The 16,597-nt window shown below is 48.6% G+C and overlaps 1 protein-coding gene across 1 annotated transcript in view; it reads right to left on the bottom strand.

Annotated features, from left to right (window-relative positions):
- Positions 1–15,368, bottom strand: part of PPP1R14C (protein phosphatase 1 regulatory inhibitor subunit 14C) — a 49,523-nt gene extending 34,155 nt beyond the window's left edge. The window contains exon 1 of the mRNA XM_084284138.1: positions 14,956–15,368. Within this exon, the coding sequence (XP_084140264.1) occupies positions 14,956–15,237 (282 nt within the window). The 5' untranslated portion in view covers positions 15,238–15,368. The remainder of the gene's footprint in view (positions 1–14,955) is intronic.
- Positions 15,369–16,597: the final 1,229 nt, after the last annotated feature.

Raw genomic sequence — 16,597 nt, 5'->3', positions numbered from 1 at the left:
GTTTTCTTTAAGGTACCATTAACACAGCAGCAGCCAAGGCTGGCTTACACAGCTGCAAAGAAAGTACTATCCAACCAGTTTAATTCTTTTTTCCTCACCTACATGAATCTCTGCAGAAATCTGCAGGTCTGTTTGTGCACTGTAGAAGAGGAAGATGCAACTGGAGGAGTCAGACTTTTCTGTACTCCCTTCTTCTGTGCTTGTCTGTCACTGCACTCCCATGACCATGAGGTAGGAGGGAGCTGTATGGCTGACTTCTGGGAGAATGCTGGATCCCAATCAGCACTCGGGCTCTTCCCATCTTTACTCTTTCACACCTCTGCCCAGCACTCAGCCCCTTGCAGGACTGCCTTCAGGGCTCCCATGTCAGGCAGGTCCACGCAGCTCGCCTCCACACGGCGCTGCCGGCCCCTGGGGTTTGCCTGTTTCACCCTCAGTGCTGTCAACCTGTCGCAAGCCGAATCTTTCGGCATACCAAGCTGCTGCAATACGCAAAAATTAAGAGAAGAAATATTGTTCCAGAAATGGACATTTAAACGGGTTTCATGGCTGTACAAATGCACATCAGAAATGAGTCTTCCCACAGAAAGCAAATGAGTGGTGCGACACGCACCTTTCCCTTGGGGTGGGGTGGCTGCTCTGGCTGTGGCACAACAGCTGGGTCTGTACGGACACCTCTGAAACCCAGCATCGTGCACCCACACATCAAAGCCTCTTCCAGACCTAGAGACCTCCCCCACAAGGCCGAACTTCTGACACTTGACCCCAACAGCCTTAAAAAACACCCAGAACTAAAAGCCTTTCATAAGAATATATCCCAAAGCACACCATGCTCACAGGCAAGCCAGCCCCAGGAGCCAAACCAACCTCAGTGCAGCGCCCTGAGGGGACCGCCAGCCCTGCCTGTCCCTGCTTGCCCCCAGGACCCCACATCAGCCCAGGGCCACCAGCCCCAGCCCCAGCGAGGCCACATCAGGGCCGGGCTCCAGCTCCCCACAGCCCGGCCCCACCGCAGGCCCACGTCCTGGCCTGGCTTCAGCCCAGCATGCATGGTATGGGTGCCAGGCCCGCACATTTGGGAACCTGCAACAAGGCCCAGGGCTGCTCAAGCCCTGCAGCAGCATCACGGCTCTGCTGTACAGCACAGGAAGGGAAAAGGAAGATGTCTCACCGAGTATTGTATTCGCAGTCAGCCGCAGAGGCAAGCTCCAGAAACGCCTCCCAGCCAGCACCACGGGACTGCTGTCAACCTTTCTGCTTTCTCCACGGGCGCACAGGTTTTCCTTCATTTGTCACCAACCAGCCCACCAGGCAGGCCTGCTGCTCCAGGGCCACGCTTTGGCCAGGAGTCAGCTTCAGCATCGCTGCTGCTCTGCACTGAGCAATACAAGATGTGAGCGGAGAAGGCTTTAATTCGTGAGAGAAGAGCTCACACTCCTTTTCCTCCAGCTTTCACTCTATTTCTCATTTCCAGCAGCATCTCAAACGCTAAGCTGGAGCAATGCCAAGTGGGCATGTCTTTGCATACATTAATTCCCCTCATACAACACACGCACACACGCTCTGCTTCGCTTCCCCGTACCTGAGAGCAAGCAAAGCCCCCGCTCCTGCAGCAGCAGAGCAGCTGTAAGGCAGCCGCTGTGCTCAGCTCCTCTGCCAGCCAGCCTGCCTTCACGCATGGATGGCTTCCCCTGCCTTGCCTCCTCTGTGTACCTTGTCTTTTGAGGGAAGAAATCCCCAGCCTAGGTTTTAATCTAACCTTCCTGACATCAATTTGCTAACTGACCACTGGCAAAGCAGAGAAGCAGAAAGGCAGATGAGTGCTAAAAGAAACAATCCGAGGGGTTGGAGTCGCCATCAAAGACAAGCCAGTGTTGGAGCAGGACAGTCAGACATACTCTAGCCTCACTGCTTTTATGCCTAACAATGCAGCAGTGAAAATCAGAAGGGGGAAAAAAAAATTCTGCTTTTTCAAGGCATAGCCAGACAGTCAGCGCTTCAGAAGCACATCTCTGTTCAGCACTGCAGAAGTAATTGCATGTATAGTTCAGGTTTTGCCTTCTCATAAAGGTTAAAAAAAATATCAAAGGATGAGAAAATGGTAATAGTCTGGAGCAGAAGCAGATGCTGTAACGTGACGGTGAACAGGTCACTTTGAGCCTAACGTTAAAAGACCACCACTTTCTAACACTATTTCTAGCATAGCTGGAGTACTAAAATTAAACAAGTGTTAAGATGGGCTCAGCGAGTGGAAAATTGCTTCTATTAAAAAATTTGCCTCGTAACATTCCTCTCAGAGGCACGGGGTGCAGAAAAACAGCTCGTAACTGTCTATTATTCTGTTTCTACTACAGCTTGTACCTTAGACATTTGGACCCTGCATTTGCTGTTCCATGAAATGCCATCAACAATTTATCTCGCTCAACATCTGTCAGTCCAGAAAAGTCTGAGAAGACCATTTCACCCACTAGTGGTACGCTTCGAGCACGTTGGCAACTGCACAAGTGTCCCTAAAGACACTTGCCCAGACCCCCTGAACAAAAAAGTTACTAAAACCAAATACTTTAAAAGCATTTGGGCACATCACAGCTCAGAGTTAAATGTACAGATATCCTCATTTATTTGTAGGAAGGCCAGCAGCTGTTGGTAGTGATTGCAGTATTTCTCCCTTAATCTGTTCCCAGTGTTACTGCAGATTCCTCAATATTGGCATTGCTTTAAACTTTATTCAAAAGAAGTTTTCTTAAAATACAAAATTACAGTACCCACTTGTCCCAAAAGCAGCCTCTAGAGCCAGATAAGCCAACTTAAAACAGAAGCACTGTCAATCTCATTGTCCCTACAGTTCCTAACTTCAGATGTTCCCTCTTCCACCATACCTACAGTGTGAGCATTGCGTCTTTAAAGCCTAACGGAGAAGAGAAAGATAGAAGGGGACGAGGTGGATCAGGGGCTTGGGGGAACAGGAAGAAAAATAACTTACTGAAAAATTGCTTACTTGTATCAAATTGGCAGCTCCTACTGACCCTAGCTGCTGCCAGAAGCAAGCCAGCAGAGCTCAGGCAAGGGAACATCTACCCACATACTTAAACCCGATGTACTCACTAGGGAAAAGAAATAACATGGCAAAACAGAGAAGGGCAGGCAGCCTGCCAAAGACTCGCTATTCTCATCCCACCATCTCTACCTTACTTTTGCCTCTCCAGGCCCACCCAACTTTCCATTTTCTCCTTTGCTTCTCCAGTGCCTACCTGCCTGGTCCTAATAAGCCAACAGCTGGCTCAGGGACAGTGGATACCCATCTACTGCCTACCACACAGATGGACAAAAGCAAGCTTTAGAGGAGAGAGGAGTATTTGCTCTCTCCTAGTAAAATATGTGGCGTTTAGGACTGAGCAGAACTTGCTGACACTGCAGTGGAGAAATAAGTGGAGCAAAGGTGCGAAATTCTCTGTCTTCTCACAGCCCTATCAGCAACTGCAGCCTCTGCACTTTCTAGGACAAGGGGTCCCAAGAGTTCCCAACCACTCCATTCTCTCATGCACTTAAATTTTAGAGCAGTTCTCAAGGCAGGAGATATGCCCTTGTGGTATGCATTTAAGTGGGTAAATTACCCTAAGAGCCACAGGCAGTAAAAGCGGGGATGCAGCCAGCAGGTGGAGGTGTGGGCACGACACAAGGTGGAGCAGCAAGTTACCTGGGCTTCATGCCATTGCTGCTAAATTATGGGAAACAAGCACCACAAGAAATACAAGACCAAATGCCATAAGATTCTGAATTCTGGAAACTACAACTCTTGGTGCTCATAACTGATAATAAGTCAATCCTGTGTTACGACAGCTGTAGCTCTCTATCTGCTCTATCACAACACCGAATAAAATAAATTGGTGAGAAGATGTGATCGTAAGAAAAATATTTTAGGATGCCAAAATACTTTTTTGCTTCCCCCAGAAGAACTTCCTTTAACAACACAGTACATCAAGAATTCCATTCAGGCGTAAGTTTAAAAAATAAAAATAAATAAACCTCTGCTCATTATGCAGAGAAAATGAAGAATCTTGCATTCTGCAACTGCAGCGTCATTAGTAAGCACTGAGAAGGAGCTGACATCCAGTCACGGTAAGGTTTAGACTTCATTTAGGCTTCTTGAGTACTAACATTGGTATTTTACTGTTTTCATAACTGAACTGTCAAAACAACTTCAACTTACCCAAAAATATCCATAACACACTGGTTAAGGAATTCTTGTCTAATTTGTGTATCTCTACAGAAGTCTAAAGGAACCACTAAAGTGTGAAATTGCCAAATGACGAAGAGGCATTGATCACAAACTACACTGAGAAGAGTAAGAGAAGCATTCAGCACTTTCTAACCATACCCATGACACAGATCCAATCTCAGTGAAACATTTGTTGAAAACCAAGCGCTGTCTCCAAAGCAAATGCCTCGTATTCTTGATATAAAAATAGGACATGCTAAGTCTATGCATGGTTGTCACTTCTCTTAAACAAAACACTCCAGAGCAGATATGGAGGACATGTCATGTTTTTTGTCCTCATCCACTTTCGCACAAGGCAGAAATAGTTTGGTATTAGCAAATACATGTCGTACTCTAAATCACTGTTACACAGTCACCCTTGGGCAGGCTGTGCAGTAAGTTAAGCCATTGGGAGCTTTCTAAATGGTGGTACTTTGGGCATTACACAGGTGGGATGATTCTCCCCACAGCCATCACAGGACATCCCCACCACTGCCTGATCCGCAGCAGCAGGTCTGTCACCACCACAGAATAGTGGGAGCCCAGTTGATTCCTCCCTGCAATTTGTACACAACTCTGCATATGGGAAGAACGCGACAGAGAGAAGCCAGCTAAACCCATACTGTGTTGGTGCACCACACAGAAGGTAATGGTGAACCAGAGGAACTGGAGAGAGGACTTCTCATCTAGGAACGAAAAGTGCTCGTGAGGGCAAGCTGTGCTACATGGAAGCAAAGCTGGAATGTGCTCTGAGCTCCACAGCTAGACAACGCAGGAGGAACATGCAGGGCATTTTCTGCAATTAAAGGTTACACACCTCATCCCTGCATTTCCATCTGTTTCCCTTTCAGAAGGAAATAAAACTCATACAGAGCTAGCTGAGGTTCCTAACCATCAACCTAGCACTTCAGAGGAGCCCTGAGATTCATCTGCAGTTTTCCCCTTCAGACAGACCACAGTGGTGTCAAGCTCTCCCCACATGACCCCTGACAACCTAGGACCACCCTAGATCAGATCTGACAGACTGACTGCTTTCTTCTAAGAGTGGAGGTGGAAAAGACCCAAGGAAGAGAGTTTAAGAAAAAATTTCAACCAAATAGGATCAACACCAGGTCTTTTGCGCTCTGGGAATTTAGGCTAAACAGCAGTGCAATTAAGCAGGTTTGCCTCTTGGGGCACTTCAGGGATTAATTACTCCATCAGGACACTTGAGAGAACACAAGGGGAGAGCATGTGAGATAATGAGGCCTCTAAATAGCCCTCCTCACCTCAGCTTCAGCGGCCTTGCAGAAACCATCTGTTAGTTTCCAGAACTCATTTTCTCTGCGCCGAGAAGTTGTGCATAAATTGTCTTCCACCATCAGTCACACAGGATGGGTACATCGAGCATCAGACACAGTCATGGTCTCCTCACCACATTTTTGTCTGACCAGTCAATTAAAGCCTTATTGGTCAGAATAACAGACGGTTTCTCAGCGCCAGTATTTCTTCGGTCAGAAGGATTAGGTCATGCCAGATTTGACATGGTAGACAAGAAGCCTGTCTTCTGTGGGGGAAAAAAGTTGTATCGAGTGGAACCAAAACAAGTGCTCTCACATTCCACAGAATCCAGGAGCAACACAATCCTGTCAGAAATTCAGCTGGCAAGAGACCTGGAGAGCTTTCCGTATCCCTCCAAGTGGTGGCTGGGCCGAGCAGTGTCCTCTGCACGGTGATGGCTCCTAGGCCTCCCTCTGCCTCCCCCCAGACACTAATTTTGAGCAGAAGATGAGCCAGGCCTTGCAGTTGATGCGTGTTGGCCCGGGTCCACCAGCATCAAGAGGCATCAGCAGGAGTTGTAACACGCTCCAAAGCCGGCACTCCTCTTCCCCAGGGGCCAGAGACATCGGTTAGCTCCCCGGGCAAGTCCCCAGACTGCCAAAGATAGAGCACCGCCTGAGGAATCTTTAAAATGAATTTGTTAAACTGCTTCAGATCCAGGGAGTGGAATAATCTGCTGCGACTAGCCCGCCCGGGACAACAAACCCCAGGAGAAGGGAGCCAAAGACTGTGTGGGTCCACTGTGTGATCCCACTGTTCCTTCTGCCTGCCAGTTCCCAAAAATGTATTTTGGCACCTGGCCCTGCCTTCTTCTACTTGCTGCGTTCAAACTACTGCTTGCTACATGCAAACTACTAACTCAGAGTAAGAGCTAAAATAGTAGTCGTGACATAAACGTTTCAAGTGGAAATCTAGCACGAACTGAAAGAAATGACCAGAAAGAAGTGTTCAGAGACCTACTGAAAAGGAGGCAAAGGAGGGAGGTCACTGAGGTGTTTTCTTTCATAGAAGTGGTCCTAGAGGCCTCCACTGCAGGCAGCCTGAGACAAGGCAGCCTCCAGATGACAAAGACAAGGATTGGCCTTGCTTCCTCATCTTGGTGTACTTGGTGGTCAGAATTACTTCAAGACACCACAGAAAATCTCCTCCGTTTGGTCTTGACCAGCACACAGCAGGTGGATACCTACAAGCAAGTCAACTACTAGTGTGTTTAGCTAAAGGTTTAAACTCGTACTGCAGGGACAGCTGAGTAAGGGCTGAAGTGTACTAAAACAGTACAATTACCAGCAGCACAACAAAACTAAGAACCAAGAGTTTATTCCAGAACATCTGGAGCTCTTTTCTGACATGAATTGCAATATGTGTTTGGGGTATTATCCTTCAAAACGTAAAGCAGCCAGTCACAAAAGCTCAAGGAATTCCCTGTGCTTGAAGTAGATGTGTCAAACCGTTATAATCACTCACCTGAAGAAGAACAAATCATGCTAGAGTCAATTCATATATATATTTTAAAGAAGGCATCATTCACATGCTGAAGGTAGGATCTTGAGCGGTTACCATCATATATTTTCCAAGTATTGCTAAATTAACTCTATGAAATATTAGTGAGCACATTTCTCCTGCAGTCTGCAGACATCTCGTCAAGAGGCAGGTAGTAATCTCGACAGATCGTAAGGTAGTAAGTGATCTACAGCAGTCACTGCCTCAATACTTCTGCCCCTTTCCTGTGGTCATCACTTGACCCTCATGATGCTCAGAGTAAGGACATGATAAAGTGCATTAAAACTTTGCCCCTGAGTGAGAATCCAGACAAGAAGATGCCAAGCAAGCACAAGCCTTCTGTCTATGGCCTTCTATAATTTATGACAGAAGTGAAAAAACCTTAGTGCCTGACAGGTATACTTATGAATTTATGAAGTAATCTGGAAAGAAACATCATATAACTGAGTTGCTCCGTTACAAAATGGTATCAAATGCAAAGAAGAGCTTATCTATAAATGAAAAAGCAGACTCTAGGAGATCCTTCCCAATTCTGTGTTCTAGAAAGTAATCCTATTAAGACAGTCTGATACGAGGTTTTTCATTAGGCATTCGCTGTGCCATCATTTTTATTTATCAAGTCCAACACACGGGACTGAAGTGTGTGACCCTGTTGTTAGCACCACACTCAGAAAGGTGTTCTCCATCCAAAAGTCATGTCACCTGTAGCCTAGCTCCCACCGCACAAGCCAGCCACTTACACACTTGCCATTACATCTCTTCCAATGAGTGCTTTTGTGCTAGATTTGCTCCACTTCCATATTATACATGGAATTAATTAAGCTATCAACGTTCTAATAATTAAAGATCTATAGTACACATAATTTTTCTCTAGGTTCAGATCTACTAGATCTGCACTGCTGATAAATATCACGTATATTAAAAAGATACAAGATGCCTTCTGGGGCTGTGATCTGTGTGTTCCTTGAAAACAGCTTAAGATACTGCGTTGAACTGGTTCCTAGAACAGATACCATGCTCCTTCGGGGGAAAAACAAGGTAACAGTTCTGCTATTCAAATGCGAGCCTCAGAATTAAACACTTATCACTTCAAAGGAGATTTGATTTGTTTCAGTGTGCACCTCTGCCCAAACCGTTCTTCGTTCCAAGATCTTTAACACGCTAAATTTATTCTACCTTTGAAATACAGTCATACTGCTGCTGTACAGACTGCATAAAATTAAGATTTTATCCTTCTCCCCCCCCCACCTTCTCCAACATTAATAACTTCTGGAAATCTTGACTCAGATAATTCCGTGTGTCATGCTGGGGGGCAGCAAAAGAAACTGCCAATGTTTTATGACAGGCAGCCAAACGCTGCAGTGACATAGATGGATGGCCATGTCTAACCTACTCAATTTGTGCTGTCAAACAGAACTTTCTGGAGTTAGATAGAAGGAAAGAAAATAAAAAGAGAAGGGAAAAATGAGAACTCAGACTTCTTATACTGCAGGCAAGACACAAGGCTGCTGGGAGAATGGATTGATGATGTTGCTGCTGCTTTATCACCTGTGGTGACAAGAGACAAGGTGACCATAACTCAGGCTGAATCAGGTTAGAGATGCGATAGCCTATTTTTTCACGAGCATTTGCTGTAGTCCTGGAGAACTGCTTCACGCAGACCATATATAGTAGCATGCACTACAAAACTGCCCAGGGTTTTTTTGGTTGGATATGGGGACAGGTACAGTGCCTTTTCAAGTGGATGGAAACCACCTAATCTAAAGGGAGAGCTACAAGAATGCATGGATCAACAGAGAAATAGTTAAGGCAGGCGACAGCCCTAATTGCAGAAGTACTGCAACAGTTAAGATCTACGTCAAGTAGAACATCTTTTTATTTAGATCCGACACCTCCTTCGAAATATTCACTATGCCTTTTAACAGGAGGCAGACGTGCCATGAAAGACGAATCTTTCTCACTTAAACAGAGCTATTTTTGTTTCAGGCACTTGGTTTTATAGCAATTTAGATTCGCTCTAAACATGCAAAGCTCTGAGAATAATGGGGGAGAGCCTCTTCCTTCCTGCCCTGCCAGAGCACAGGGGTACAAGGCAGTGCAGCAAAGCTCGAAGTAACCAGCTCCCAGCTATCTGGGGACAGATCATCCATGCTGTAGTTTGTGCTGCAAGTACAGGCACATCCAGGGTAGACTCGAGTCCAAAAGCAAAAGCGTGTGATGAACCTGAGCAGGAGAAAAAGGTAGAGAAACAACCCGCCCCCTCCCCGCTTCAGCTGTTTGTTTGCTGAGTTATTTGTAGCAGAGTTTACAATTTTATTTTATTTTTAAATCCACAGTTTTTCCATGTTCTCCACCCCTTCCCAGTCCCCACCCCAGTTACCACGGATAATCAGGCACCGAGTGTATGTAAAGCACTTTGCCTGGAGGCAGAAGAGGCTGTAGCCACAACGGTTGGCAGATACTGTTTTTAAGAAGTGCAATTATGAAAGGTGATGTAAGCAATCAATTATTTCTTTGCTTCGTCATAAAACCACCACACCTACCCCTTCGGCAAAGAGACCAGTTCAGTCCTGAACAGAGAGGGAAAGGACAAGGCTTGATATGGAATAGCTGGTGGAAGATTAAGATTTACACTGTAAAGCTTCTAAATTACAAGTCGAAAATATTGCTGCTACTGAATATAAAACAATGAGCTACGACACTCAGGCCATACAAAGCTCAAGTGGTTTGAAAAAATAATTTTCCTGGACTCCTCGGGATGTAGCAAAAATTTTGCATTTAAAAAGGAGGAAGGTAGCTGAATGGCGGCACATTTCCTTCTAGATTAGGGTCTTCAGAACCTCAACGCAGAGCTTAAGCTGCACATTTAGAGACAAAAGGCTCTGGCCTCAGTGCCAGCAGGTGCTCGGCACCCTCACAGGTACTTAAGCCCATTCCTTCTTCCTGAAAGCAGCAGCATGCATTTTACGAGGGTTGTTTTACAGCTCCAAGCATTTTATAGGCCATTTTGAGCTTTCTGTTTTGTACCCTTGGGACTCTGCAAATACCTTTCCGTGGTTGCTACATGATTGGAGAAGCCTGTGCTGTTCCGGTGTTGCCCATATCCTTCGGAGGTCTCTGATGATAGCAACTCTTCGACCTGCTCTGGTTGTTGAGCAGCATCCCTGCCCTCAGGAGAGTGCTGTGAGGTTCATACCGCGGAGATCTGGCATCAGAAATAAGCGTCCAAATGAAACAACTCAAATACATCCAGAAAGAAGGCAGGCAATTTGATGAGCCTCTACGTATACTCCAATGCATCTAGACTGTCATACTCGTTTTCCTGAAGAAAGAAATCCTTTACTGCACTTGCTACTGACATGCTTCTTTTTACAGAACGGCTCTAATTCTCAGACCTCTCTCAGTCTCTTTCCACTTCGGATCCATTTCGAAACGAGTTCACACACAATTACCATTTGTGAGGTCTTTGTCCAAGTCAGAGGAAGTCTATTCAAAGAGTCAGACAGTCAGTGAGTTTGTTGCCGTGGTGTTTTATTCAGCTGATTTCCTTGCAAACACCTTTGTGAGAAATGAATAATAAACTTCAAACGTTATCTCACAGTAGCCTGAAGAATAAGTTGTACCTGGTCATACCATCAGGTCCACATTACTGAAGGGCAGCCTCGGCAGCATACTAAGCAGGCTGTTTTGGAAATAATGGTGTGTTTGGGGGAAAAATAAAATAAAAATAAAGCATTTGGCCCTTGTACTCAATGTTCTTCCAATCCGGAGCGAAACAGATCGCCAGTAGCCATGGCAACTCCTCAGCTACACGGGACCCGCGGGCACGCCGGCAGGATGGGCTGGAGGTGGTGGTCCACGCTGTGCCGAAGGGCGGTGAGCACACGAATACAGGCCCAAGTGGCTGGGGAAGAAGCAGCTGCAGATGAGTCCATCAGCTCACAAAACTTGCCTGGGGTACCCTGTAGAGCATCCAGTCATTCTGCATATGCAGCACTGCTCCTGCATCCATCTGCAAATGGATTCAGTACCGAAAATACATCTTGGAAAAGAGTCAAGGCAGCTCATTTCTTCGGAGGTCACGGTTAAGTGATTTGTGCCCCTCTTGCACCAGTCCATCCTTCCCGGGAAGCCTGGCAGGAGGCAGACTGCACACCTTCCCTGCCGCCCTCACGCCACCTTTCACAGCCTGCCACCAGCCCTAACACCACAGCCAAAACATTTGGGTGGCAGGAGGGGAGAGGGAGGGCCAGGAAGTTTCTGCTTTCGCGATCCGGCTCTTCAGCCTAGATAAGTGCCTTCCTCTTGTTTCCTCCCGTCTAGCACCGAGCAGTTCGAACTCAAGTGCCTACAGACCGACAGACTCCCCCCGATGCTCCGCTAGGCACAAGCTGCTGCTGCTAGCACATCCCAGCGGCTCCAGGAAAACAGCCAAAGAGGGTGCTCATCCACACAGCACCCAGGGGAAGGGAGATCAGCCTGTGCTGGAACAGACTTAAGGGCTCCCTTCCCTCCCATTCCCCACCAATACCCTTTTTTTTAAACAAACAGCGGCAATGACTGGCCCTGCCAACATGAAATCCCTTACCCAGTGCAGGGCTTTATGCCACTCCTGTCCTTGCAGTCCCCATGTACCAGGCAGTGGAAGAGAACCCTGTGTGACAACAATCCTCAGTTTGGCACAAACAAATCCTGGGTCTGGCACGGCTCCGTGCTCTGAAATCAAATGCTTGAGGGGCTTTTGTGGGCAGCTCTTCCAGTTGTTTTTGCTTGTGTGTTGAATTTTTAAACATAGAATCCCACAATAAGTGTATATTGCCCTGCAACAGAGAAGGCATAAGCTTGAATGTAATTTCCCTGCTGCTTCTAAACCAAGATCATATCCCAAGCACTGATATCCGTACGTGATTAGACACACTCTCATAAAATAGTGGATTATCTCAACTATGCTCAGCAACAGCTCATATTAGAAGAAAAAAGTTTACCTCCAACTTTTAGAGTCCAAAATCTAAGGGCTCGTTCCATTTGACCATCCATGCCTCTACATGGAACAAACCCATAGCACAGCAAAATCTTTCTTCGCTGTTTATTAATGCTGTGTAAAGTCCATATGTCTGTCCTCTGTGCTCTTATTCCACCAGCATTCTGCCACCTACAGCAAATGCTGTACTCGGGGGTAGGCAGTACACCTGAGCACAGTGATGTACTTGAAAAGCAGAATGGTTTCTGGGGTCAAATACAGCAGCTTTTTCCATATATAACGTTGTACTAGTTCTGTAGGAGCGTACACTGCGGATCCTATACCTGGAGAACCGGGCTGTCATCACTTAGATTCTGACACACAAGTTACAAATCATTAATAGCGGTGATGCAAGTTGTGCTGTGCAGTGTTATGTAGCAATTCTTAACCAATAATGAGTTTAGGCCAAAACATGAAGCATCCTTAGAGAAACTATTTTTAGAAACCAGACATGTAGTAAAGATCAACGCTGAAGTCAGTTCAAGTCCTGTGATTAAGGCACTGCATTTTCAATGCCCTAATTTGAGACTGCATCCTCAGTTTTAGCATTCATACAAACCAAAGTGAACAGGTTATAAAACTTCATTTTTTAATGACAGCAGCTCCATGACCAAACAGCCAGACTGATGCTCACCTGAAGCACTCGTCCTTAGTAAATCAGCCTGACGGATTCTGGTGCCAAATGAACCCTGCTTACGAGTCTCTGGTCCCACTGAAGTTTACTGCCATGGGAATCCTTCACCCCTCCGGTTGGTCTTTATCCCTAAACTCCGCTTCATGAAGAAGCAGCCTTTCTAAAGCTGATCGTTGGATGATGTATGTGTGGTCAGCATCAACACCAGTCTCAAAGAGCTCTTTCTAAACTACATTCCCCCAGCTCCATTACCCAATTTGGCATCTAATTTTTGAAACTAAAACCTGTACAGGTAAAACCAAGATTCACTTGGAAAAGAACCTGAAAAGCAAACCTGTCTCCTTACTTCCAGACCTCATCTCTTAAACCTTGTCACCAAGCCAAGACATACTCACGAGCACATAGCTGACTTGACTTGCAGGTACTTGAGAGGCTACGAATACATGTCTAGCTTTGAATAAAGGCAGTCTTTCTGTAGGTGTCCACTTACTGATAGATCTTGGCATAATTCAGCAGAAAACATTATTTACATGGAAAAAAGTGGGTAGGCACTACATGTACTCAGTCCTACAAAGAGACACCCAGGTCTTTATGCAGCCTTTCAGCATATGGCACTGCAAGCATGCTCTGCTCTCTTATTTCTGTTCTTCCCAGGAACGGTGTGCTCTGCTCTTTAGAAGAAGCTAACACTGGTTAGCTCTTTCAGGCTTCGAAATTTCAGGCTATTTCTGACATTCCAGCCGATCTGAGGCTGTTTCAGAACTTAAATGTCACAACATCAAGGAAGTCATGGTAGACCTACAGAGGTTGAAGCAAGCAGTCCCCACACTGCCCCCCGCCTGCCGATGGACAAAGTTACCAACGCTGCCTAGGAGATTTTGTTTCAGCACAAGAGCTGCATCTGTAAGCCTAGAAGTCATTCAGGCAGATTCAAGCAAAGCATCTTACATCAAATTGCTGTCGTCTTTATTGGCTACACACATCATGCATCTTCAGCCTGATGTTGATAACACATTAATTACTTGACCTTTTCACTGCTGCCATCGGTGTGAGACTGGACGGAGTCCCAGCACAGCAGCAAAGAGCCGACGACCTACACATTTTGCCCTCAACCTTCAAAGCTAAAAACGCTTTCACCTGTTGTCTCAAACCATTTTTTCTACTAAAAGACATCTGAGAAAGCCAGTTATCAAAGAAAAAACAGCCATATATTATGCAGCCATATACAGTCCCCATCTCAACGGAGAGCCCCTCTCCTAATGCAGACCTCCTTCTGTTTCAGTCATTGGTGGCACCTATGATAAGGAAAAGACTATAAGATTTATTCCTCAAGTGTTTCCACGCAGCAAGCCAGTTCTTTGAACACTGTTAAGAGCAGCAATAACTCCTTCAGACCTTGGTTTGGTCCCACGTACGACACGTTTTTTTTTGCATAAAGAACAACTCCACCTATGTGTCAAAAGCACACAACACGTTGCCCAAACAGGCCCCGGGGTTACAGCAGCGTGAGTCAAGCAGCGGCAGGAGGTGCAGCAAGCCAGCTACTGACCACGTTATCGCTTCATGCAAACACAAATCCATCAGCTCATGCAGACCGACTGAAGCACTGCTGGCCCCAAAGAAATCCTCTCAGCCTACAGGTTACACGGCCTCATGAAGCAGGCGGCTGCACGGGCAAGCCGCGCCAAGGCGGAGAGCAGCAGCTGCTTATTTTTAACCCACCGGCACCCTTCCCTCCCTTAGTTCACTGGCACGAATAGTTCAGGAGGCTTTCCCTCGTCACGTGCGCATTTCTGGTGAGGGCCAGTCCATTTCTGGCAGACCTGCTGCTGAGCTGCTTCTGAGAGACAAGGGGCTGCCTCCGGGCATCAGTTTGGGGTACGTGCACCGAGTCCTGCATACCTCAGGCTCCCCGAGCACACCTGGGGCCCTGCCGAGCCCATCCTGGTGTGGTGTAGCAGGGCGAGCCGTGGGCTCCAGGGATGTGGGAGCTGCCACCCAGCCCAGCTCCCAATGGCTTCATTGAGCCAAGGCGGGTGGCACAGCCGGGCGAGACCCTCGGTGCAGGCTGAGCACCTGGACCCTTCACAGCAGCAAACCAGGGGTACCACAAGGTTATGCTGCTGGCGGAGCTGTGCCAAGGCGAAGCACCAGGCACCAGCCCCGATCCCCCCGCACACCGTCCTCCAGCCCCCGGCACCCCCGGCCCGGGTCGCCCCGCACCTCGCAGCCGTAGAGCTGCCCCAGCTGCTCCACGATCCACTCCTCCAGCACCAGCCGCTTGCGCAGCTCCTTGCGGTCGTACTTCACCGTCACCTTCCCCTGCTGCTGCCGCCGCTGCTGGACCTGCGCCGCCGCCACCGCCGCCTCCTCCCGCGAGGAGCCGCCGCCGCCTCCTCCTCCTCCTCCGCCGCCGCCGCCGCCACCGCGGGGGCTCTGGAAGAAGACGCGGCCCCCGCCGCCGCCGCCCGCCGCCGCCTCGCTGCCCCCGGTCGCCACCGACATGCTCCGCTCCGCAGAGCACAGCACAGCCCAGCACAGCCCAGCACAGCCCAGTACAGCCCAGTACAGCCCCACACAGCACAGTCCCAGCCCCAGCCGCTACCGCCGGGCCGCCGCCGGTGGCGCGTCTGCCCCGCTCCCCCGCACCTGCCGTTTAAAGGCGGGCATGGCGCGGAGCCTCGGCCGGCCCCGCCGCGGGGAGGGAGGGAAGGAGGGAAGGAGGGAGGGAGGGAGGGAAAAAGGGAGGCAGGGAGGGAGGGATGTGCCACACCGGGGCGGGGACAGCGCCGCCGCCGCTGAGGGGAGGGGAGGGTTGGCGGGGCCCGCCCGGGTCCGTTAGCGAAGAGGCTTCCCTGTGACGGGGGCAGCAGCCATGGGGGCAGCCGCTACCCCACAGCTGGGGCAGGGCCATGGGGAGCACATCCTGCCCTGCTGACCACACACAGAATCGCTAGGGCTAGACAGGCCCTCCAAGATCATCCAGCCCAACCACCCCCTACCACCAGTGTCCCCACTGACCATGTCCCCAAGCACCACGTCCAGCCTCTCCTTGAGCACCCCCAGGGACGGTGACTCCACCACCTCCCTGGGCAACCCGTCCCAGTGCCTGGCTGCTCCTTCTGAGCAGAAATGTCTCCACATTGCCAGCCTGAACCTCCCCTGGTGGCAACTGGAGGCCATTCCCTCGGGTCCTATCACTGCGAGAAGAGGCCGACCCCCAGCTCCCCACACCTTCCCTTCAGGTAGCTGCAGAGAGCAATGAGGTCTGCCCTGAGCCTCCTCTTCCCCAGACCAAACACCCCCAGCTCCCTCAGCCGCTCCTCACAGGACTGAGTCCTCCAGGCCCTGCACCAGCACAGGGAGGATGTCTTGGGTCAGAGGCGAAGGGGATCACAGCCATGACCACCACTTCTGCTGCAGCCAGATCCCTGTTGCCACTCAGTGTGCCCACATGCTGCCCGCTGTGTTTCAGCCTCTTCAGCTCTCTGCATTGGGCAGCACCACTGAGCACGAGGCTAGCATGAGGCATCTGAGCCTCATCAGGTTGCTTAGGTGAAACCCAGCTTGTGCTGCTAAAGGGATCATAATCTAATATGATCAAGAGATAAAATACTATTATTGGGCTTAAATGCTACAATAGCTTTCAGATTGTCATCTGAAAAAAAAGCCAGTTCTTCAAAGCAAAGCATATAAAGTTAAGCTCCTTATGTGTATTTAAGCACCACATGATTTTCAGCGATACTGAGCAACCACAGCTGGGCATCAGATGATGGTTGGAGCTTGGGCTGCAGGCAGAGCTTGAGCGAGTGCCACATCCCACAGGTCTGACTCGGTGCGGGGCGTCTGCCCTGCCCTCTGCCAT

This window comes from Netta rufina (genome assembly GCF_964035555.1).
Source record: "Netta rufina genome assembly, chromosome: 3".
In the NCBI taxonomy this organism is placed as follows: domain Eukaryota; kingdom Metazoa; phylum Chordata; class Aves; order Anseriformes; family Anatidae; genus Netta; species Netta rufina.
The sequence above is the reverse complement of the archived record's forward strand: the minus strand, read 5'-3'. Positions and strand labels throughout refer to the sequence as shown.